The sequence below is a fragment of the Grus americana genome, chromosome 1 (assembly GCF_028858705.1).
Source record: "Grus americana isolate bGruAme1 chromosome 1, bGruAme1.mat, whole genome shotgun sequence".
NCBI classification, from domain to species: domain Eukaryota; kingdom Metazoa; phylum Chordata; class Aves; order Gruiformes; family Gruidae; genus Grus; species Grus americana.
This window is the reverse complement of record NC_072852.1, coordinates 147,665,700-147,686,894: the sequence shown is the minus strand read 5'-3', so window position 1 is coordinate 147,686,894 and position 21,195 is coordinate 147,665,700. Positions and strand designations below refer to the sequence as shown.

Genomic DNA, 21,195 nt, shown 5'->3' with positions numbered 1-21,195 from the left:
TGGCCTGTTTTATTCAGTATTTTCATCAACCATCTCTGCTGTCTTCAGTGCACTAAAAATATTTAAGTGCCTGATAAACCATGTACATCTGAAGTATTTTCTATCAGTAAAAAATCATTTGCCTTCAAGGTAATATACTGAGCTAAATTAATTGCTGATGAAACTGGTTTTACTAGAGCAACACTGATGATGAAACTGACCCAGTATATTTAGTTTAGAAGATCCACTTTTGGATCATTAACATAGCTACTACTAAATTGAATTCTTTAGAAGTCAAGAGTCATCTCTCATATATATCACTTTTTAAATATATATTGCATAATACAGACACAATATTTGCTTACAAATTATTTGCATTTGTACTAAATTAACACATTATTATCCGTAGGGTTTAATCTTACTTAAATATCAAACAGATAATTACCCACAGCTCTGTCAATATTAAGTCCTGCATATTTTATTTCCACAACCAAAAGTACTTCTGAAATAATAATGATTGTTTTGATTGTTCTCGATCTGACATCAAATAATAACAAGTTAAATGATGCTTAATGGCATTTTTTCAAAGGTGGAGGCTGTCGTTAGATCCTGTAGGAGGCTATGTAGAATTCAGTTCCTGGGAACTCAGTATCAGATAATCATAAATTTCAAACATACCGACCAACCAACCAGTTGTATAATGGAGCAGTTTTGAGCAAGTGGTCTTAATTCTAGTTTGATTTTGGCACCCAACCCCGCCCCGCCCCCCCCCCCCCAAAAAAAATCCTTGAATTTCAGTTGTCTAACAATCCAAGAATCCATTTCCTGCGTGCTTGGTTCATACCAACACTTGCTTACAACATGCTGTGGTACAGAAGTTTGCTCCTACTGATGGCAGTCTGACAGCTGACAACAGAAGAAAAAATATTTCGCAGAAAGCTTCAATTAACAGCCAATGAGTGGGGAAGAAAATGAAAGAAGCCAGTATGTTTTGTGGATGCAGATGAAACTCAAACCAAGGCTAGTTTAAGTACTTTGCAAACGGAGTTAAATTAACTTCTGAATCAGTGTGGGTAATTGATACTTTGCTTGATACAATAAAAAATCATATGGGTCAACTGAAAAAAAAAATAATTATTTGTGTTCATTTTCTCAGCAAAATGAAAAAATACATTCAGGGCTAATCCTTTCATTTAGCTTACCTCACTCCAGAAAGTGCTTGGGCAGCTTTATTACAGCACTAGATGCAAACATATTTTGAAATAATATTTTTGAAAGAAGAAAATGAAAGCATAGCATTTCAGAAATGTTGAAATTAATCCTTTTACATAAAGATTAAATTTTTTAGTTATTTAGGGAACAGAATTTCTCAAATCTAGCAACTGCCAAGCATTTTGGCCAGTCCTCCACTGTTCTTGATGGCTGAACTATTTGTCAGAAAATTCCCCTCAGCTCTAAATCCCTCACACCAGACTCTAGTTAGAGCCCCGTCCATGCTCGAGCCTTTGTGAAAAATGATTGTCGACATTTTTCTCAAGATGACTCAACACTTCGAAAGATTTAGGGTGGCAGAAAGCATTATCAGACATCATTTAGACTTCCAGATTATTATTTTTTACAAGATGGTTGCAGTAGTTAGCAGCTGGGTGGTAGAATTTGGCAATCAGAATACAATTGTGTCTAATTCATTTTTATACACTACTCCTATTAGTTAAAAAAGGATATTTCTTTGGAAGTGACATTACAGCCCTGACATATGATTTTTGAATATGACTTTTTCTCAGAAACTGCCAGCATGGTACTGCCAGTATGCCAAGCCAGTGTCCAGAAGAAAATTTAAGAGCAGTGATAAAATGAAAGGGGAAAATAGAAGCCCTTCTTGCAAACAGGGGTTTGTAATAGGTATTCTGACACGATAAGAATGATGAGGGATGGAAAATTCATAATGGTCTGTAGAAGTGCAACACACACTCTACGCATAGAAGACTGACCTATAACTCATAAGATAGTGTGTGTCGAGTGAGTTATGAGAGTTGTTCCCTGGTGTATATTTAAAAAGAGACATTGGAAAGGAGATATAGCATGGTTTACTGTTTGAGAGCTAACTTCATAATTTTGTCCAAAAAGTCTTTTTAAAGAAAAAATACTTTTTTTTTTTTTTTCCAAAAAAAATATACATATATATTGCAGTCCAGGTGGTGTATTTCTGCACGGCACGTGCAGGATCTGAATGCTGGAAGTAAAGCCTTTTCCCTCTGAAGGAGCAGCCCTCAGTCGATCATTTCTGCTGTTGCAATGCCCAAAGGAGATTATTTCTAAGGAAGAAGAATTTCCCATTTTAACTCCTAGAAGGGGTTACCTCAAAGTGAAGCAAGCAGGCCCAAAGTGCCTGGTGCCATCAGACCCCAGGGCAGCGGAGGGTCTGTGCCAGGAAGCCCACGGACAACCTGAGCGCACACCTTGACCGGACCTGCAAAATGCAATTTGAATTAACAGGATCCCACGTGAGCGCCCATCCCTTCAGCGCAGCTCAGGAATTAGCTGACCACCGCTCCCACAGCTCGCGCGTGTTTTTCCCCCCTCGGCAGTGAAGTCCAGGGCCACGCGCTGGCCCCAGGTGCCTCCAGTTCCTCTGCCCCTGCAGCACCTGAGCGGCCCCTTCCCTCCCTCAGCCCACCCGCAGGAGAACCTGACGACTCCCCCTGTATTTTGGTGGGACTGCTGTCAATTCGGAGATGTCTGCCCCGTTGGGATTAGCTTCTCCCCTTTCAGCATCTTGTGATCACAAGAGAAGCAGAGAGGAGGAAAGAGAATGCTATCACTAATGCACCATCTCCTAATAAGTTCGTTAGCGTGCTGAGCTTAGTAAAAACGTTGGAAACGCCCTGGCCATGGAGGTAGCGCCTTCAGGAGCAGCGCTACCCCTTTCTCTGAGCCGAGCAGACAGGGTGCAGGTTTCCATAATGAGCAGCGATACGTTCACCCCATGGGGCAGAATGCTGCCTGGCGTTTTGGCCAAGAGCTTTGGTTTCCTTTTGTGGTCTGCCTCGTAAAGAAAAAAAAAAAAATGCGTTTTTTCCCCTATGCCTAACTTGGCTGCAAATGAAAGGCACTGGGAAACCTGCTCACGGGAGAGATTTAAACCCATTCCTGCAGAAATCTGATGGCTGGAAATTTTGACAAAAATCACAGCAGACCCTACATATTTAATGCACAGAACTCTCTACAGCCCGCTTCTCAGCATCAAGTGATGGCACATCAATCTGACCATACATGAGCTTTCATGGTCTTTCTGCCCCTTGTTCCTTTTCTTTTTTTTTTTTTCTTTTTCCTTCTTGCCACACACTGAATTAATTATTTCACAATATATTCTGACATCGTATTATTTCAACAATAGCGGAATGTAATGGTATGTAATTAGGAGACGGAATATAATAGTGGCACGAAGATGATTTTGGCAATGAGATTTTTTTTAATTAAAATTTCATTACTGCAAAAGTGTCGTTCTATTGCCCTTTCCAGTGTGTGAGCAATAGAGTCTGTGAGCAAAAGGGATGACCCCCGGGGATGGATGGCACGGTTTGCCACCCCTTGCGCCCCAGTCGGGGATTCTTCTGAGGCACTGCTCTTCCGTACCGTGAGAACCTACGAGGGCACAATATATTTTAAAGTCTCTATATAGTGTTGATTTTATAGCGAAACTCTTCCACTTCTGCAGGCTGGGGGGGGGGGGCGGGGGGCGGTGTTAGTTCTGTTTAGGGGTGTGTCTGTGAAGCATCCGGGGTTGCGAGGAGTCTGTTGCACCACGGACCTGTCAATTTTCTATATTTTATCCTCACAGCCCATATCTCTAAATGAAATGGTATGCTGCCTTTCACAGTAGCCAACTGGGTTCTTGTCTGTTTATTTGCTTGTTTTAATCATTTTGTCTCCATCTAGTCAAATAAACCTGTAAATTCAGTGTGTACGCTATGGAACCTCATCCAAAACTATACTGTCTCCTTCCTGACAGGGCTGACAGAGAGTATAATCACTTGTATTGTCCAGAGTACTGTTTACATAAAGGAGCAATAAATACCTGTTGAAATTTTTACTGGAGGCCTCCCAGATGGATGGTTCATTTATTATTACAGACAGGGTTTCATTTACTTAGTTATTAAAAGAAGCAGGCCGCTACAGCCCATTTATAACTATATTAAAACTAAATGAAGCTATAAGTATTGCAGACGGGACCGAGTAAAATACATATAGTGGCTTTCCAGGAAATGGCTAGGAAAAGTATTTAAAAGGAAATGCTGAAAACTTTGGGGGTCCTGGTGTGTTTTTCACAGCCGTGCTTCTACTGGCTGGAGCTCATGAGGTTATGGTGGAGGTATAGTTCCCATATGTTGCTGTCCCACCGCTCAGTGCCATATATATATATATATATATATTCTGCAACAGCCTCTCTGTATCTGCCTGTCAGGTGTGTGCCATCGGGAGGGACCGAATTAGCCTGTTCCTCCCCTCGTGTAGCCTGGATTGGCATGAGAAGCTCCGGCTGGGGATATCGAAGAATCTTTTTCTGTATCCCAGAGCCAGAATATCATTGAATACCAGCCCCAGGTACAGGAGGGGATGGAGCTTCTCCATTGGCACCGATCTGTAAAGCAAAGGCAGATTCATCAGACGGACATCAGAGGTCTTTGTTTTGAAGGTATCACCAGAGGTCCAGCATGGCCGGGCATTAAATTAAAATCAAGTTTGTGGATGGGCTTTGTAGCGCTTTTCTAGCACTGAGGACATTTCACCAGACGTGCTCATCCCCGCCTTGAATAAAGATCAGTCGGTCACTAGATGGGAAGCACATGGTTGCCTGGGAACTAGATCATGATTTTATTATATCCAAATGGATATAATTTGTCCATATTATATGGACAAATAAAGGAGAGCCCCAACAAGGAAAGGCTGATACCCCAAGTGGAAGAAATTGTTGACCAGAAGTTGATGGGGTAAAAAAAACCTAGAAACAAGGAAGTTAGTAAATTTTTAAGCAGAGCTTGTAGGTTAGCAGAAGATTGCATTTGCACAGTCAAGGAAAAACCCAACTTTGCTGAAAGCTAGCTCAGCTTCAGTGGTGAAGTAAAAGTAGCAATTAGAAATGAAAAAGCAATCTGTGCAATAGAAATTAAATATAAAATACATGTAACATGAAAGGGGAAGATAACAATCAATCTCTAAAAGAGAAATTATAAATACTGAATATGGATAAAAGGAGTGGAGGATACCAGAGGAAAGTTTAATGACAACGAGAGTAAGGATTTTCTTCAAGTATATAAAGAACGACAACGATTTAAAAAATCTAGCAATAGCCCCTTATTAGCTGGAAATATTAAAGCTGTTAATAATACTAGAGTCAATAAATATTTTTTTTATATGAGAAAAAGCAGGGTGCCTAGTAGACAGACAGGAAGCTGAACAGTGTCTATGAGAGAATAAATTATTTAAAATCAGTTACCCTAGATACTAGTATCCATAAGCCTCAGATCTTTCACACTACCTTATAGCTGTGAAGGCCACTGGCTAGCAAAATCCGAGGGTCATTTGTGATGTACCTTGAAACGTGGGGTGAAGCCCAGGAAACAGCTAATGCTGTGCAACGCGCCAAAAGGCCAAGGCAGAAAGTTTAAGGACAGGTCGCCTTTGCCACACAAAGTTTGGAGGGAGCCCGGACAGGGTTCCTTTAATTCCACTAAGGAACTGAAGGATAGGAGCACAGTTACAGGCATTCAGTGTTTTACTTTCAAGGAAAGAAATGTAAGTTCTTATCAACCAAAGTTGATTTCATTCTGTGAGGAGCTGGCAACTTTGGTTCGTAAAGTCACTAATGAAGCTGTAATAGACCTTTGTAAGGCTTTAAAAATGTATTGCATACGATATCAATTAAGTGCAAATTAAAAATATCTTAGCTTTAGCCAGTTCTGAAGGTCATGCCAGCGAGGGATCCTGGCCAAAGGGGCATGCTGGTGAGCGGCTGTACAGGGATGAGTAGGAGACCCGGCGTTGCTAGCTAGGGTGTGGGAGGAAATTATATTCACCGATGGGAAAACTTTGTGGAGGATGACAGAAAAAGAACCAGCGAGGATAGAGCACGTTATCAAATAGTCTGAATAATTTACTAATTCGGCCTCATTTAAACAAAGGAGGCTTGAAAGAAACCAACATGAAGTTGTATATCTCAGAACAAGGAAAGTCCTCCTGACTCTGTTTTTAAGTGGGTACTTTACCCTGGGAAGCTGCAAACTCTGAAAGCGCTTGAGGGATGGAGGTGAGCAGGCAGCTGGGGGGGCAGCACCAGCCGGATGCCCCGGCACAGGGAGATGCTGCGAGCCTCTGGCGTGCGCGGCAGGGCCCGGGGGATCACCCAGCGACACGCAGCTGCCGCTTTCCCCATCGCTTTGATGATACGAGGCACTTCTCATTTCGGCGCAGCAGAACTTGAGAACCTCTAGCCTAAACGATCTCATTTCCCTCACCCGACCAGCAAGATAGGGATAAACACCACTGCAGCCTCGGGTATGAAACGTTGCTAAATGAACGGTCAGCATAATACTGATGACTGCAGTCATCTGCAAGGGAGCACGAGAATAAAAATGTGTGGGATGATGACTCCAGCGTGAGGACAGATGCTTGTAATGCTGGAGATTAGGCAGAAAGAGGCTATTTGTAAGGAAATAATCGTTAAGTACAAAATCAGACGCTGCACCTTCAGTGGGGAGACTTGGCAGTGGCAGTTCTGTCTCAGACACATTAAATTCCCCAAGATTTCTGCCACAACAGCTGACACACAAGGCGGTAGCGCAGTTCATGCACTCTTATTTCATTTTGCAATTTGAAATGAATATTTTGTAGATGGCAGCATCAGCAATTGCTAGGAAATCAGAGGGAGAGAGTTAGTAAATAACTGCTAATCACACCCAGAGAGCCTGGGGGGAACAGGGGCAGGGAGGCAAGAAATGGATTGGAAAATTGCGAGCAGCGCATTCAAAACTTTTACTCCCCAAATGTGTTTCCTCCTGTCACGCAGAGCGTGATTAGCCATGAAACTTTGCTAAGTCCTCAGAGTGATTGGACTACTTAGGCTGGTGCTTAGGCATGAGCCGCCGGTACGTCACTCATCACTCTTCCCTCTCTCTGAGCATTCGTGCGTTTTTAGGTGGCTTCCTTGCACAGGGAGTGGGCTCACACGGGTTCGTTCCCCCGCTTTTCTGAAGAATTTCTCCCATTTTTAAGGAGTCGGTCTGGGTCCTTCTGCCCAAACGCTGTTCTCAGGGAAGCGCTGCGGACCGAGTGGCGCTTTCCTTGCCACCCTGCCAGCGAGTTAGAAAATTCAGGGTGTGATTCAACTGCATTCATTCTCCCTTTCTTTAAAGGGGGAAAACGTCACCCGGGGCAAACGCAGTCGCTCACCGGGGCAGCTGCGGTGGAGGAAACCTTATTTCAACTTCTGCTCGTAGGAGAGAGTAATGGCTGTATCACTCGGAGAGGTCTGCCTTGCATTTCTAATGAGACCCTCAGCGTAATGGGAATTTAGCAGAGCATTTAGCCGGTTTAAATGGTTTTGGAGAGCGGTGTAGACCAGCCTAGATGGATTCAAGCCAAGGACAGAAAACTTTTCCTTCAGAGCATCTATTTTTTATTGGAATTGCTAATTCTATTTCTATAGACTGAGTCCATTTTTCAGGCATTTGAATTCTACACTCTGGAATTAAATCTCACATTGATATATATGCTTCATTCCAGCATTAAGTACATTAATATTTCACCAGCCTGATTTTACTGGCCTTCTTCCTCTGTTTTTAATTAGATTTGATGGTATTCTGTATAATCATGTTTTCCTACATGTTTCTGTGTAGCAGAACTTGCACAAACTGTTTGTTGAGGGGTTTTACAACTTAGACGTCGTATATTCAGAGCGAATTTTAGATGCTGCAAGTAGTACTTGCAGAGGTATTACAAGCCTGCTGAAAGCTCTATTACAGTATTTATAAAATACCCTCTTGATCTAGTTGTTTACCTCAACCCATAAGCTTTTGACTTTATTTTGTATAAAACACAAATAAACACTACACTTTTCAGATAATATAAATGCATGAGCTTTTTTAAAGTGAAACATTTGCATCAGTTATAGCACTGAAGTGAAAAATAATTTCAGCAATCAGAATCTAATTAATTAAAATTTACTACTGTATAAAAACAGCTACTCCTATATTTAGGATTAGTAAAGAAAGCTATTTGAAATAACTGTTTTGGCTGTAGGTAAGTAGCAAATATAACTAGCCATCTGTTATGTGCAGGTAACCAAGGTAATAGCAACAACATTAGTTTCTCCTTTTTTTTTCTTTTTTTTTTTTTTTTAATGGAAGGAAACATCTTCATCTGTTTCTTATGAATTCTTCATACTTCTTATCAGGCATATTTTTGCTTGCACTTCTCTTTTTGAAAGCAACCAAAAATTGAACGTACATTTGTCTTATTGGAGCTTAAATCACATTACGTACGTGAGCACTAGTAGCTGAAATAATCCCAGTAACATAAGGGCACAGTCTGGATAGGAATGGCAGATTCCCACCTGGCGTTCTCTCTCATTTTGCTTGGAAGAAGAGTTAAAGGTCTTGCACAGTGTTGTGCCTCCAGGAAGGTTTTGTTTTGTTTTTCTACAACATGAAGCAATACTTTTCTTCTCTTGTATCAGCGCATCAATTGTGACTTCAAACATCTGGACCCAGTGAGAGAGCCTTCTAGCATACTGCTACTTAGAATAATATCTATTTTCTTTCTGGGTTTCTGGTAAAATTGAAACTAATGTCCAGTTCTTGAAAGGTCAGTATGCATTTATGGGAAAGAAAATAAAATGTCAACATTGTGCATTAAAAAATAAGATAATTTTCCAAAACCAGTCTCATTCAGGTGAAACATTATGGTGGCATAAACTCGAATGAGCACTCAGTTACCTGATTTTCATATTTCATCACAACTCTTTGCTTTGTGGGGTTCCTCTTCAGCTAAAATCAAAGTATTTTTCCACTACTGAAGTTCCTTTCCTACATAATGAGCAGAAATCACAAAAGTCTGTAATAAACACGGTATTCTGACTGAGACGCTGCCTAGCATCAAAATGGAACAATATACTTGATCAGATTAGCACATTCATGAGATCTTTCACAAATTGCAAAGATGGTGACTTCTGAATTTATTTAAATGACAATTGCAATGTACGTACATTTGTGCTCAAGGCTTGCAAACCATTGGCAGAGGGACGCAAGGAAGGTTTTGCCCCTCGTTTTCATAACCCCTCTTGAGAATCTTCAGGGCCTCTTCTCTTGTCCTTTGATTTACTTGTCAAAAGAGAATCTCTCTAATCCCAAAACAAAACCTCAGAGGCATTTTTTGAGTTTAACACCTCAATAAGTAATTTGCAGGGGGGAAGGAAAGAATTCATTAGGCCAAGGAATGCGAAATGCATCAGAGGTCAAAGTGACCCTTTTGTGTGCACCAGCAGGTGTGAAGGGTAACTGCTGGATGGGATGTGTCTTCACCCTGGAAGAAAATAGATATCCTCCTAAGCAGGGCTACACTGGAAGGGTCTCAGACTGGGTTCAGATATTAGAAGTTGCAATTGATTCCCAACTGGCTGTTGAAGCACACCTCCTTCAGACACTGCACCATCGACATTTCCTTCCTCAGCACCTCTTTCTTGTCCAGTTCCTTCAAACCCAAAAATCTCTGGCCTGGGTGCAGGCTGTACCCTCACACTTGAAACTTGATGTTACTTCCCAGAGGAGAAACCAGATGTCTTTCTGCTATCCCCTGGACTCTGGCTGGGGCTGAAGATAATCCTTGCTTGGGAATTGACTTTCCAGCAACAACAAATCAGGAGAAAAGACAGACAAAACAGTGAGACTGCAAGTCTCAACTTAACCATTCCCTTTGATCAAGGTGGTTCCCAGGCAGCCCATGATGACCTCCCATCTCAAACCCCAGGTACTTTTGACCAGGAGCATCTCCTGGCCCTTCAGCATGCTGGGATGAGCAGGAGTCCCACAGAATCCCCTGCAGTGCCCCACATGGTCACCCCCCCCAGCAGCCTACTGCACCAACACAGTGAGCAGCCCCCAGATGAAAGAGGTCAGGCTTTCCAATAAACTGTGTAGGAGATTTGGACATGCAGTCACATTGGTATTGGCAGATACTGGATATCGATGCCCTCTGCTTTCTGTGTGTTTTTCTGCATTCCCACGGTGACGGAGTGGCCCAGTGCCCCCAGCTGCAACCCCTTAATTGATTACTGGAGAAAGAAACCAGTTGCTTTGCTGAGGCATTTCTCAACATCCCAAACTCATCCTCATTTCCTTTCACTATGTCTCTACCTGTCATGTTCTTTGCAGAGAAAGGAACAAATGCATTAATTAGAGTGCAGTGAGCGCTCCCGCCTGAGCCTCCCACCCCTCACTGCCTCCGCGACCTTGCGGAGATTTCACTAAAAATGTGTAATTAGGTTCTGCAAAGTAACTTCCTGACCGTACGCACTCTTTTCAAGTGCAGGAGCCCTAAGTGGTGGTGTGTGTTTTTCAGAGCCACTTTGAGTACCACTTCATTTTTCTAGCTTTTGTTTGCAAAATTATATTTACTTATCTTTTTACATCAAAGCCAAATCCATTTTGAAAAATCTTTGATCCCATGGATGATGTCACTTCCTGGCCTGGATTTTGTGTATTATGAAAAAGGTGTTATAGGAAATAGCTATAGATAGGCTGTGTTTAAAAGGCTGTGTTTGCACATGAGCTTGTATGTGTTTGTCCGTCCGTCCTTGTACTAGTTTGCCAGAATACATAAAGAAATTCCATCCCAAGCAGGCATTGATTTAAACATGAAGTGCTTTGCTAACATAGGGTGTACCAAAGCTCATTCTGAGCTGAATCTGTGCCAAAGCGCTATTCAGATAAATTACAAATTAACATAATGCCTCTTGTGAGGTTCGAGTATTTTTCTTCTCTTCTCTACTCCCTCCCTTCAAGTGGGGTTTGCTGGTCCAGTAACAGACTTTTTCTCTTAACCACCATCATTGTTGTGATGGAGATGAGCTGTCAAGGAGGAGCGTTCCTTAAAGCATCCAGGCTCAAAATTGATCTACCTTCCTTAAGACGCTTACTGCAAACTGGAGTCCCTCTAACACAAATGCCTCCTCCTCATCCAGGGTGTGCTTCAGCCTGGGCTTTGAGAGCTCCCCGGTGTCCAAAGAGCCTCCCTCTCCGGGACTGCTGGTGGGTGAAGCTGAAGTCACTGGTGACAGCGTGTCCAGCTCTAGTTATAGCTTTGTAGATCAGGTCTGAGGGGCTCACTTGGCAGTGAAAGCAGTCGGGGAATCAGTGAAGACTTTTAGGCATGGAGGTTATACCTGCACAGCTCCTGCCCTTACAAGGTAGATCTCTACACTGGCAAGCTGCCTTAACCTGATACATCCTTGTGACAAATACAGGGATCAGGCAGGCCTGATCCCACTCTAGGGAAAAAAAGCAAGCAAGCAAGCATTTTATGATGACCTGTTTTTTCCTATCCCCAGCGTCAGGAAATTGTTTGTATGCTGACGGTAGTTCCAAAAGGGGCCGCGAGCCCCGGGCAGGCAGTGCTTTTCTTGGAGAGCAGCACTTCTGAAATGAGAAACAGACAGGGAAAATAAAGACGGGCTAAAACATACAAGCAAGGAGAGGTTGATGGGCCAGCACTGCAGTTTCTTGTTCCTTTTGTGTGGATGGTTCCTGCTTGCAATCCTGATGCCTCACCTTAGCTCCACTCACACCCCCACACAACCTGACAGCTTCAAAGCATAATAGTTACTTCTAATCACAGACTCACAATACACTTTTTTTTTTTATGTTGATACAAAAAGCCAGGACACTAATAAATACGTAGAGCTACCTAGAACATTTCATTATATGCTTTTGATTTTCCAGCTTCCATTTCAATTGCTAAATCTAAAATAACGTACTTATCTACCACCTCACTAGCAGAAATTCACGCATGCAAACTCAAGGGAGAGCAGGCAGTGATGCCCTGGGCGCTCTGCTTTTGGCACAATAAGCACCTCTCTCTGATTAAATCACTATTGGTGCAGATTTCATCACATTTCATTACCGAGTGCCCAATCCCAGATCTGAGCTATTTTCAAGCACTGTTTTCTCAGGGATGCCCTGAACAGATCTAAGTAATAAAAATGAGCAATTGTAAGATTGTTTGGGTCCCTGTAAGTGGTGGGATCCAAAGCCAGTGTGGATCTTGCAATGTTTACAGAAAGCTTTGCCTCCCTGACATATTTTAGCTCCTAGGAGCTATATCCTGTGTCATTCGTACCTGTCCCATTTGCCCACTTCTCAGCAGGGCTTGTTAGCTTGGCCAGTGGCTGCATCGATACGGCCACCGGAGTTTTTGCTGACTCAGGAGATGGCAGAGCGAGCTTTTTCCTGCCTGTGGACATATTTCCTGATAAAACGCAGGCAAGTCGTGCTGTGAGATTGTCAAGTCCCTCTAACTCAACGGGTGTCCTATATATTTGAGGTGTCTGTGTTACAATGAGATTTTGCTGAACTTGATACGTTGGTTTTACAGAGGAAAAATCTTGGCACAAATAGAAGGAAATGTGGGAAAAAGGCAAGACAAGAGTCTTTAAGAGGTGAACTAGTGGGAGTTTCTGCTCTCATCCCCGATCCTGTTCTTATACACCTACGTTACCCGAAAGGTACTGCGGGGAAATGGGGAAGCAGCTGTGATGGCAGCAGCAGGCAGGGACTGTAGGTAGAGCTAGAAGCTTAGGCACTTGGTGCTCTTTTAAGTCATGGCACACCATGTCGCCCATGTAAGAGTCACGCTTTTCAGGCACGCTCTTGGAAGATCTAGGCACAAGTACAAGGAGGTGGTTTGAAATTACTACATATGTCTTCTTGATATATTTACACTCCGGGGACCACCCACGTCACAGGATGTGTTTGAATTGCTCACCAAGCTTTCTTCTGGAGTCGAGATGAAATTACAGATTCTCTTTTCCCAGAACGCAAGAAAAATTAGCAACTTTCTGAATTATTATTATTATTATTACAGAGGCGTTTTTTTAAAAATAGGTCCCATTCTTGAAGACCTTTCAAGCACTGGGGGAAAGCTTTGCACCTCTTCAATTCCTTTAACTGCTGGTTACTTAACCCTAGCTTGTAAAAAAAATGCATGGAGGTAGAAACAAACTCCCCTTCTTTGTAAGCCAGTTTAAGCAAGTTGAGGAAAGGATATGGGAAGGGAAGATGAAATCCCCATTAGAAAAGATGCGTTATTTTCTATGTTTATATAACAGTGAAATCCTTGTGGATACTTTTGTGCACTGAGACAATATATTTTAGTTTTAATTGTTTCAGTCAATGTCAATTTTACATCAAACATGCAATAAAGTAAAAATGGCCTTTGGGAAACATCACTGAATCTTATTTTTTGCTGCAGTACTGCCAGTGTAAATATCTACTTCTGTTTTGTAAGCTCAAAGCCAAATGGAGCAAAATTTTCCTTTCAGAGAGACTACTGACCTGTCAGCATCAAAAATATTATTTTTAGCATATAAAAATTGTTTGTCAGTGATTGTAATAACAAGAATCTTTGCAAAATCCATTATTACTCTAGTAAACATTTTCCCTTAGGCAGTAATAGTAGGAAATGAATTAAGAAGTTAGTTGATAGCAACTGGATAAGAAAAAATTACAAAGAAAGAGTCACATCTACAGAGTTACTGGGCTAAAATATATTTTCTTTCTATTTAAATTATTAAATGTTTACAGTAGCTCAGCGAAAACATCAGATCTAAAGCATTTTGGTAAATTATAATTTATTCTACTGCTTGCTTTCCAGAATGCTAGAAGATGACCTCAAGTTAAGCAGCGACGAAGAAGAGAATGACCAGGTAAGAACCAGACAACTAACATATCACTTGTAGCATGTTTCATGTCGAGACTGAGCTACTGCAAATATTTTGCTAATGCTTTTTCAAAACATACATAAAGGTTATCAAAATACATGGCAGTACTGTAACTGGAGTAACAGATGTTGCTGCTCGGAGCCAGCCCGCGTGTGCTAACTGCTGTATTGGTGGGGAACAGTCTGCAGTTGCTCTTGATTTATTACCCTGATGCGACCCAGAAGGTTTTTGTATCAGTCTCTTTCTGATTTGAATTTGTTTTGTTTTAAAAAGCAGCCAAGGAGGGGAGAAACAGGAATTCTGGATTAAAGGTTCAGGCCAAACCTTGCAGGCACGAGCGAGCCCGGGGGATTAGCTGCTGGGCTGCTCACCTCTTACCTGCCTGGAGCCTCGCTGGCACCCCCCCAGCCCTCGCCTCTCCTGCGAGCGTTTTCAGTCCGTTCTGTGCGTGGCCCATTGCATGCTAAGAAAGCTAACAACAGCTGAGAGAAAGCCTTGGCTGTGCATTTGGTTCACTCCATAACACAGCTATTAGGGCACTTTCCTGGGTTTTAATGACCCCAAACTACCTGGCTGGGAGCAGATATGTCAGCCCAAAGTTTTCCATCTGTCAGGAGAGCTGGGTTTTGTTGGCGGGAGGAGGTGTCTCCCAGTTTTTCCTTAAAGCATTGCTGTGCTTTGTCTAAATGATTAAGTACTCACTAGAATAGGGCAGGATCTTGACTTTCCCATGGACGGCCGAGCGCCTCGTTGCCAAGCGGTGCTATCACACGCTCTCTCCTTCCCGGTGTACTGGCATGGATGATGTGGTTGGGGCTGAGAGGGCAAGAGCCACTTCCCTTCCTTCTTGTGCTAAAATGCATGTCCCGTGCCTTCACCGGAGCATGTGAGGGCAGTACTACCTCTGTTTGCATCTCACAGATGGATCTGGACCTGGCTATAACATGGGTTTCAGATGTGATTATTTCAGTCAAAGGTAATTGGAGCTAACTAGACTTCTGAAATTCGGGATCATAGACAAATAATTCTAGGTATGTAGGCACGAAGCTTTTCCAGGGTTTTCTTTAACTCTTGTTATTAAAAGTCCATATTTTACAATATATTCCAAACAACAGGTAAATCAAAACCTTTTAATATTTGTACTAAAACATTATTTTATCTATTTTGAGCAAAGCTTCTTGGTGTTAAGAAGATTCAGCACATGGATCAATTATTTACATATTTATACAATTTCTTTTTGTTTAATGTATTTCATCCTGAAACACTTCACATTTAATTACTCTTCCTGCTTGTCTAGATAGTTTAAAATACAGCACATAGACAGCGTAGGGCAAACTAAAGTGAGGGATGGAAGGGATGTCTGAAGAATAACAATAGCACACCAAGATGCCGTGGTGCTTGCAGTGAGGGGCTGGGAGGTAGGGGAGGGGAGAGCCAGCGGTCGGGAGAGGTGGCTTGTCCTTCTGGTAGGAAGGGAGATGGGATCCTGCATAACAGATATCACCATAGAACAGGCTGGTAGAGCCCGAGCACTGAAATTCTGTTGCTTTATAAAAAGCAGAAAAAGACGTGTGAATGTATGTCGTGCAGGAAATAAAAGAACATTAGTTGATTTAGACAAAGAAGGGGTAGTGGAAAAGTACTGCCGTTTGGGCGTGCATACATGGTACCTTCGGTTTAGCGCTACCACTTACAGCTATTAATATCTTTCACGTGCTTGGATTGCTCAGCAAGGTCTTCGCTCAGTAACCAGAGCTTTAAGGTACAGCTGATAAAGCCTGGGTCTTTCTCCTCGGTGCTCAAACAAGCTCTGCAGAGCCAAGGCAGAGTTTGCCACCCGTGCATGAGAGCTGAGATAGATCCCATTACTCACTTCTAATCATCACAGGCTCTAGCGTGAGCAACCTTTGGCAATTACTTTGTGGCTTGGTCCCCTTTCCTCGTCACCATTTTTTCTAACTTGATTGTACAGATAAAAATCTCCTGGAGGCACAGGCTGGCTCCTGCTATATGAAATGCATTGCAGAACCTCAGCTGAGACCTGCAAGTTTGCTTGCCGAACAATCCAAAATAAATATGCCTGCTGGATAAACAAAACACTACGTTTCCATCTACCTAGCAGGATATAGGCCCAAAAAAGAACCACACAGACCCCTCTGCCAATAAATATCCAGATTACAACATGGATCTGTGTCTAAGTGTCAGTGGGAGAACCCGTTTCCTTCTACTTCCTAATTCTGAGGCTCTTTAATCTCAGATCTCCTCCTGAGCTCGGGAACAGGAAAGAAAGAAATCAGAGATAAAGGGATAGGAACAGTACATGAGTGATTCCCATATATTCTTTATGTAATTCATTAACCTTTGAGCCATCAGACTCATTTAAGTAGTCCAGTTTCTGAAAGAGCTGAAGGTGGGTGGTACCAGAACTGGGAAGCTTTTCATTTTGCTAATTTCTAAGCAGGGAAGTTTAGGGGAAAGACTTTGATAACTTCGGAGGAGATTTTGTGTTTGTGTCTGAAATCGCCGAGCAGTGAATGGGAAGTGTGGAAGCGGCGCGAAGGGGGACAGGTGCTCCCACACGTCCAGGGCTGGTATTCGGAGGGCTATGACCGACCCAGGGAACGTGAGCCATGGATGAAGGGCGCCAAATGCAAGATAGAAGCATGATTAAGAGCGTCAGGACCTGCAGTGGGCAAGGCATTCCCAACCCTTCCCTCCCCATCAGCAGTTAAGGTAGTGAGATTCACAGACCTGGAAGAGGCAAAAGAGGCTGGGTTTGAGCTGAGTGTGTGTGCACCCACAGTAATTACATTATCCACACATATTAGTCTCTTAATTTTAATTACATAAATGTATTTTTCCTCTTTAATGAGCATAGTTTATCCATTTAAACTGATCGTTTTAATTTTACAGGCAGTGATCATAGGATCTAATATGCAAAGGGAAAATTTCCTGTTGGCATATTTTACATCATACAGATTGAAGAAAATATACTTTTTAATCCCCAATCAATATCTGAAGAGCATGCAATTAACAGATACCAAGGTAGTTAACATAAATCTGCAAGTTAAAGAGCCAATTCATTTTGATTTATAACACATAGAGTAATAATTTCATCATCATCTCTCCCAGAAAGCATCTGAGGCTTTGTAGCATGAAGATGTCAAAATTGTACTTAAGATTGTTCGGAGTACTGAATTGTAGTGGTTATTGCCTTTTGGTTCCTTGAAGTGTGGCATAGCACATGAAACAGCCCCCATTATAGTACCCTGCTCTTCTCCGCAGAGGTCACTGGATAACTTAAATCAGTCTTGGGTGAAATATTAAAAGGAGATTGTCAATTGTAATATGAACAATTCTCTTCTTCCCCCCCCTACTTGTCCTTTTACAATATGAACATTTTCTAATAGAAAGTAGTTCCTTTAAGGGGAAAAAAGATCCCTGGCATCATTTGTACAATTCACGTCAATCAATAGCCAAATAAATTAACTGACTGGTACGCATACATGGAATAATAATCTAACATATTTTTGCAACCCGAGTCTGCTTCCTTGTATGCATTTTTTCTGTGCGGGATCAGGTTGGTTGCCGCTGAAGTTTTGTGGCTGTGAAAATTTATTACCCACAGAGTCAATCTGCATTCTGGCTGCCAAGTCTGAATAAATAGAGTCATTGTGCTTGTCTGGAATATGTAACCAAAGTTCATCCAGTCAGCTTGACTTTCACATCCCATGGGATTCATAAAAGCCAACACCCTGGTATGTGCTCTTGATTCCTGCCAAAATTTTGTAAAATTGTATAAACAGAAGTTGAAGAAGCAATCAGAACACACTCCCAGGGACATGGCTACACACTCCAGCCCCTGCTGTATCTCGAAAGAAAAGACCCAAATTTAGTACTTTTTCTTTTTTCTTAAATAATCGTATGACTGTCCCCCCGCGGCAGCAGGTAAACACAGGGGCTGAGGACGCCCTCCGCGCATGGTGCACAGGGAGGCAGCAAACAATCCTCTCAGGTTCATTAATTTTGCTCGCGCACCCTGCACCCAAGGGAGAGGGAAGGCAGCGTTTGCCTGCAAGCAGCTGCCCTCCTTAAGAAGGGACGAGGACAGGCTGGCCCTGCAGGGTCTGAGTGGTGGGAGCGAAACCAGCCCCTCCGCAGGCAAGCCAAAACAAACAGAAAGCCACGTCCTTTCACAGCAGACCTCAGGGGAAGAGCAGCCTCGAGAAAGTTCATGAGGAACAGCTTCAGTGGGGTAAAATAAAATTCTCGACAGCCTGGTCTGACTGGCCACCCAAAGCCAAGGCGATGGCAGCCCACCCACCCCGGCTCCCTCCCAGGGGTCCCAGGGCTGCCTCTCACCCACAGCAGCCTGGGGACATCTAGGGTGGGCTGCTGCCCCTGGGGGACCTGTCCATGCTCCAGTATCACCCTGCCCGTGGCTGAGCCAGAAAGCTTGATGCTAATTTGAGTTGTACCCGCAGCTCCAGTGAGGACACAGGCATCTACGTTTCCTCCATGTCACGTATGCGCTGAGGGATGCCAGGGCTCAGGGCTGGAAATGCATCTTTCTGGCAGGACTGTCTGCAGTGTAGGCGATGATTACCAGCCAAATCCGTCCTGTCGTTGCAACAGGACAAATGTCCATCTACGTGGTCAATGACAATCGGTGTGGCCGTGTCCCTACATAAATAGCATTAGGAAGGGATTTTTTTTTTTTAAGTGATAAAATCTTTCTTCATTCTTTACTGGTAGCCAGAAACAAATGAGAAAGAATGTATGTAAAGACAATCTTTTTAATAATGTGTAGGACTTTTCCCTCTCAATTCTGGATACGGATTGACAATCAATGAAAAGATAAAAATTATCCTGAAATGAATGGTCATTCATCCACCTTCTTCAAGAAGGAATAATTTTTAGTAGAGTCTTTATATGCACTACTTCTGCATATGAAATGCAATATTCCAGCTAATTTGAAGCCATCTGTAATGAATTTACAAACAAATTGAAAAAGGAGCAAAGCAGCTACAAGCTTTTTTTCCATAAGACCTCCTCTGTTAGGACGGTGCTTTCTGAAGTCAAAGATCAGCCAAGCAGAGCTTAGAGTCAGGTACATCTAGAGACAAGAGTTATATTGGGCAAATTATAACACGCCACTGAATAGCCCTGTTCATCATTAGAACTATTTTTAGGCAGTGCTAATTGCATTCACATATGCCATGTCCAAATATTTTAACCACATTAAGTCATTTTAGTGTTGTGCTCCCTTTTATTCACCTCTTCATCACTGCAATACTTGAGGCTTGATCAGAAGGGAAAATGAGTGAAAAAGGACATGAGAACACTCAGCCCTGGGAAAAAAAACCAAAAACACAGAGTCTGCATCATCGCTGCAAATTAATTTCTCTCTCAAAAAGTGCCCTGATAAAGTTGTAAAAAAAACCCTTTCTGATGAGAAGTTTCTTACTCCACAGAGCACAGCAAACCTATTTCATGAAGTCTGGCCACATGCAAGTCTGACAGCAACCAAAACTGCACAAAGCAGAGATAAGCAAAAGTGGAAAAATTAAGTTTTGTGTTAAGGAATGGCTGAAACCTCAGGTGGTTTTGTGCTTAATCCAAATGCTCTGCTCAGCCCTCTGTCACTATAACGTGAGCGCGTTTTTAGAATGGAGGAATAGCCACTGTAACAGCCTTACTTAACTCGGATAAGTCCATTATTTCCTGTGTATTAAAGAAGCAATCCTTTTGGTATCCAACTTAACTAAAATCCAGAGTAAGATTTAAGCCAGCTGAGCCAAGCTTTTTTTTGTGGTTTGCCAGCTCTGATTTTAAAATCTCTGTGACATCTAAATTTGCACTTCCACAAGGCATGACAAGAAGACCAAGATTGCTTCACTGAAAGTGTCTGATGAAACAAAATAAGAGCTCAGTCTTGTCCTGCCAAACTTCGCTCACATCACTGCCTATCTTACAAAATCAGATTCAATGTCTGTCATGCACTGGCAGGCAAGATCAAGCTCTAAATTTGCATGCCACCACCATGAATGACAGTGAAAGAGGTTAGAGATCAGCTTGACTCTGGGATGTGCACAAAAATTTGGAGAAACTCAAACATGGCACTCTGATCTCCATGTTCCTCAGTAGCAAACCTCTAAAAATAGACTGGAAAATAAAATACAAGGGCACCTTCCTTGTCTCTTCATGTGGATGCCGTGACTAAGCTAAGTTTTAGCTCTAGTAAATCTCCAAAGCCTGCCCTTTTCCACTGGTATCACCTTTTCTCAAGTCTAACAGTTTCTTTCTGTATCTACTGTAACTTCCTTAACCCTATCTTCTTGAAATCTTTGCTTAGTTTTTTTTCCCCCTCTGTGAACTGGAATTACTGTACGAATGTCTGTTTTGACTGGCATGGGAACATACCCCGATGCAATCAATTCAGCAGTGCCAGCTGATTGGGGGTGTAAAGATGGATTAGGTCCCATATCTCCAGACTGACTTTCCCTTGTCCCTGTCTTTCGTGAATCCGTCAGCCCACACGCCGCTCCTTCTGCCACAGAGAGCCCTCGTTGAAGCCAGCCACCGTGCCTGAGCCTTCGCCCCGATCAGGCGTGGCCACAAAGCCTCTATTTGCCTTCAGGCAAATTCATTCCAGCATGCCTGTAAGAGGACGGTTAAATAACCATCAGTCACAAATAATTTAGAGCAGTAATATTGCAGCTATTACAAGCTGTAAGAGGAGAACATACCCCTGACATATTCAGGAGCTCGCAGGGCACATGCTAGCTTACCCCGCTCCGTAATTTTTATGCTGCTGTACCTGTCTATCCCTCTCAACTTACGTCTTTTTAGTATCAGCCCAGATTTCCCCTGTGCAAGGGAAGCAGAGGTCAGAGAGGAATGTTGTAAGGACTCCACTTGTATCTCTCTCACACATGCGTGCACGCACTCATGCACACATACAAACACAGAGTCCCAGCCTCCCCAGGATCTGCCTGTTGCTCTCTGCAAGGCAGAAGGTCAAGCTCCCCTTGGCCATCCAGCTCAGGCTGGGGTGATGTCACATGAGGAGCTGTGCGAAGGAGATGGGGTGCACAGAGACGGATGACAGCAGAAACAGAGAAAGAGAAAACAAAAGGAACATGAAAAGGGAAAGGGATTAAGGGAATAAAAAAGAAATGAATGAAGAAAATAAATTGGGAAAAAGCTATATTAGAACATGATGA

The 21,195-nt window shown here is 42.7% G+C and overlaps 1 protein-coding gene across 1 annotated transcript in view; it reads left to right on the top strand.

Moving 5' to 3' along the window:
* The window catches only part of AFF3 (ALF transcription elongation factor 3), a 332,349-nt gene that overhangs the window by 218,350 nt on the left and 92,804 nt on the right, over positions 1–21,195 (top strand). The window contains exon 8 of the mRNA XM_054813187.1: positions 13,903–13,954. Within this exon, the coding sequence (XP_054669162.1) occupies positions 13,903–13,954 (52 nt within the window). The remainder of the gene's footprint in view (positions 1–13,902; positions 13,955–21,195) is intronic.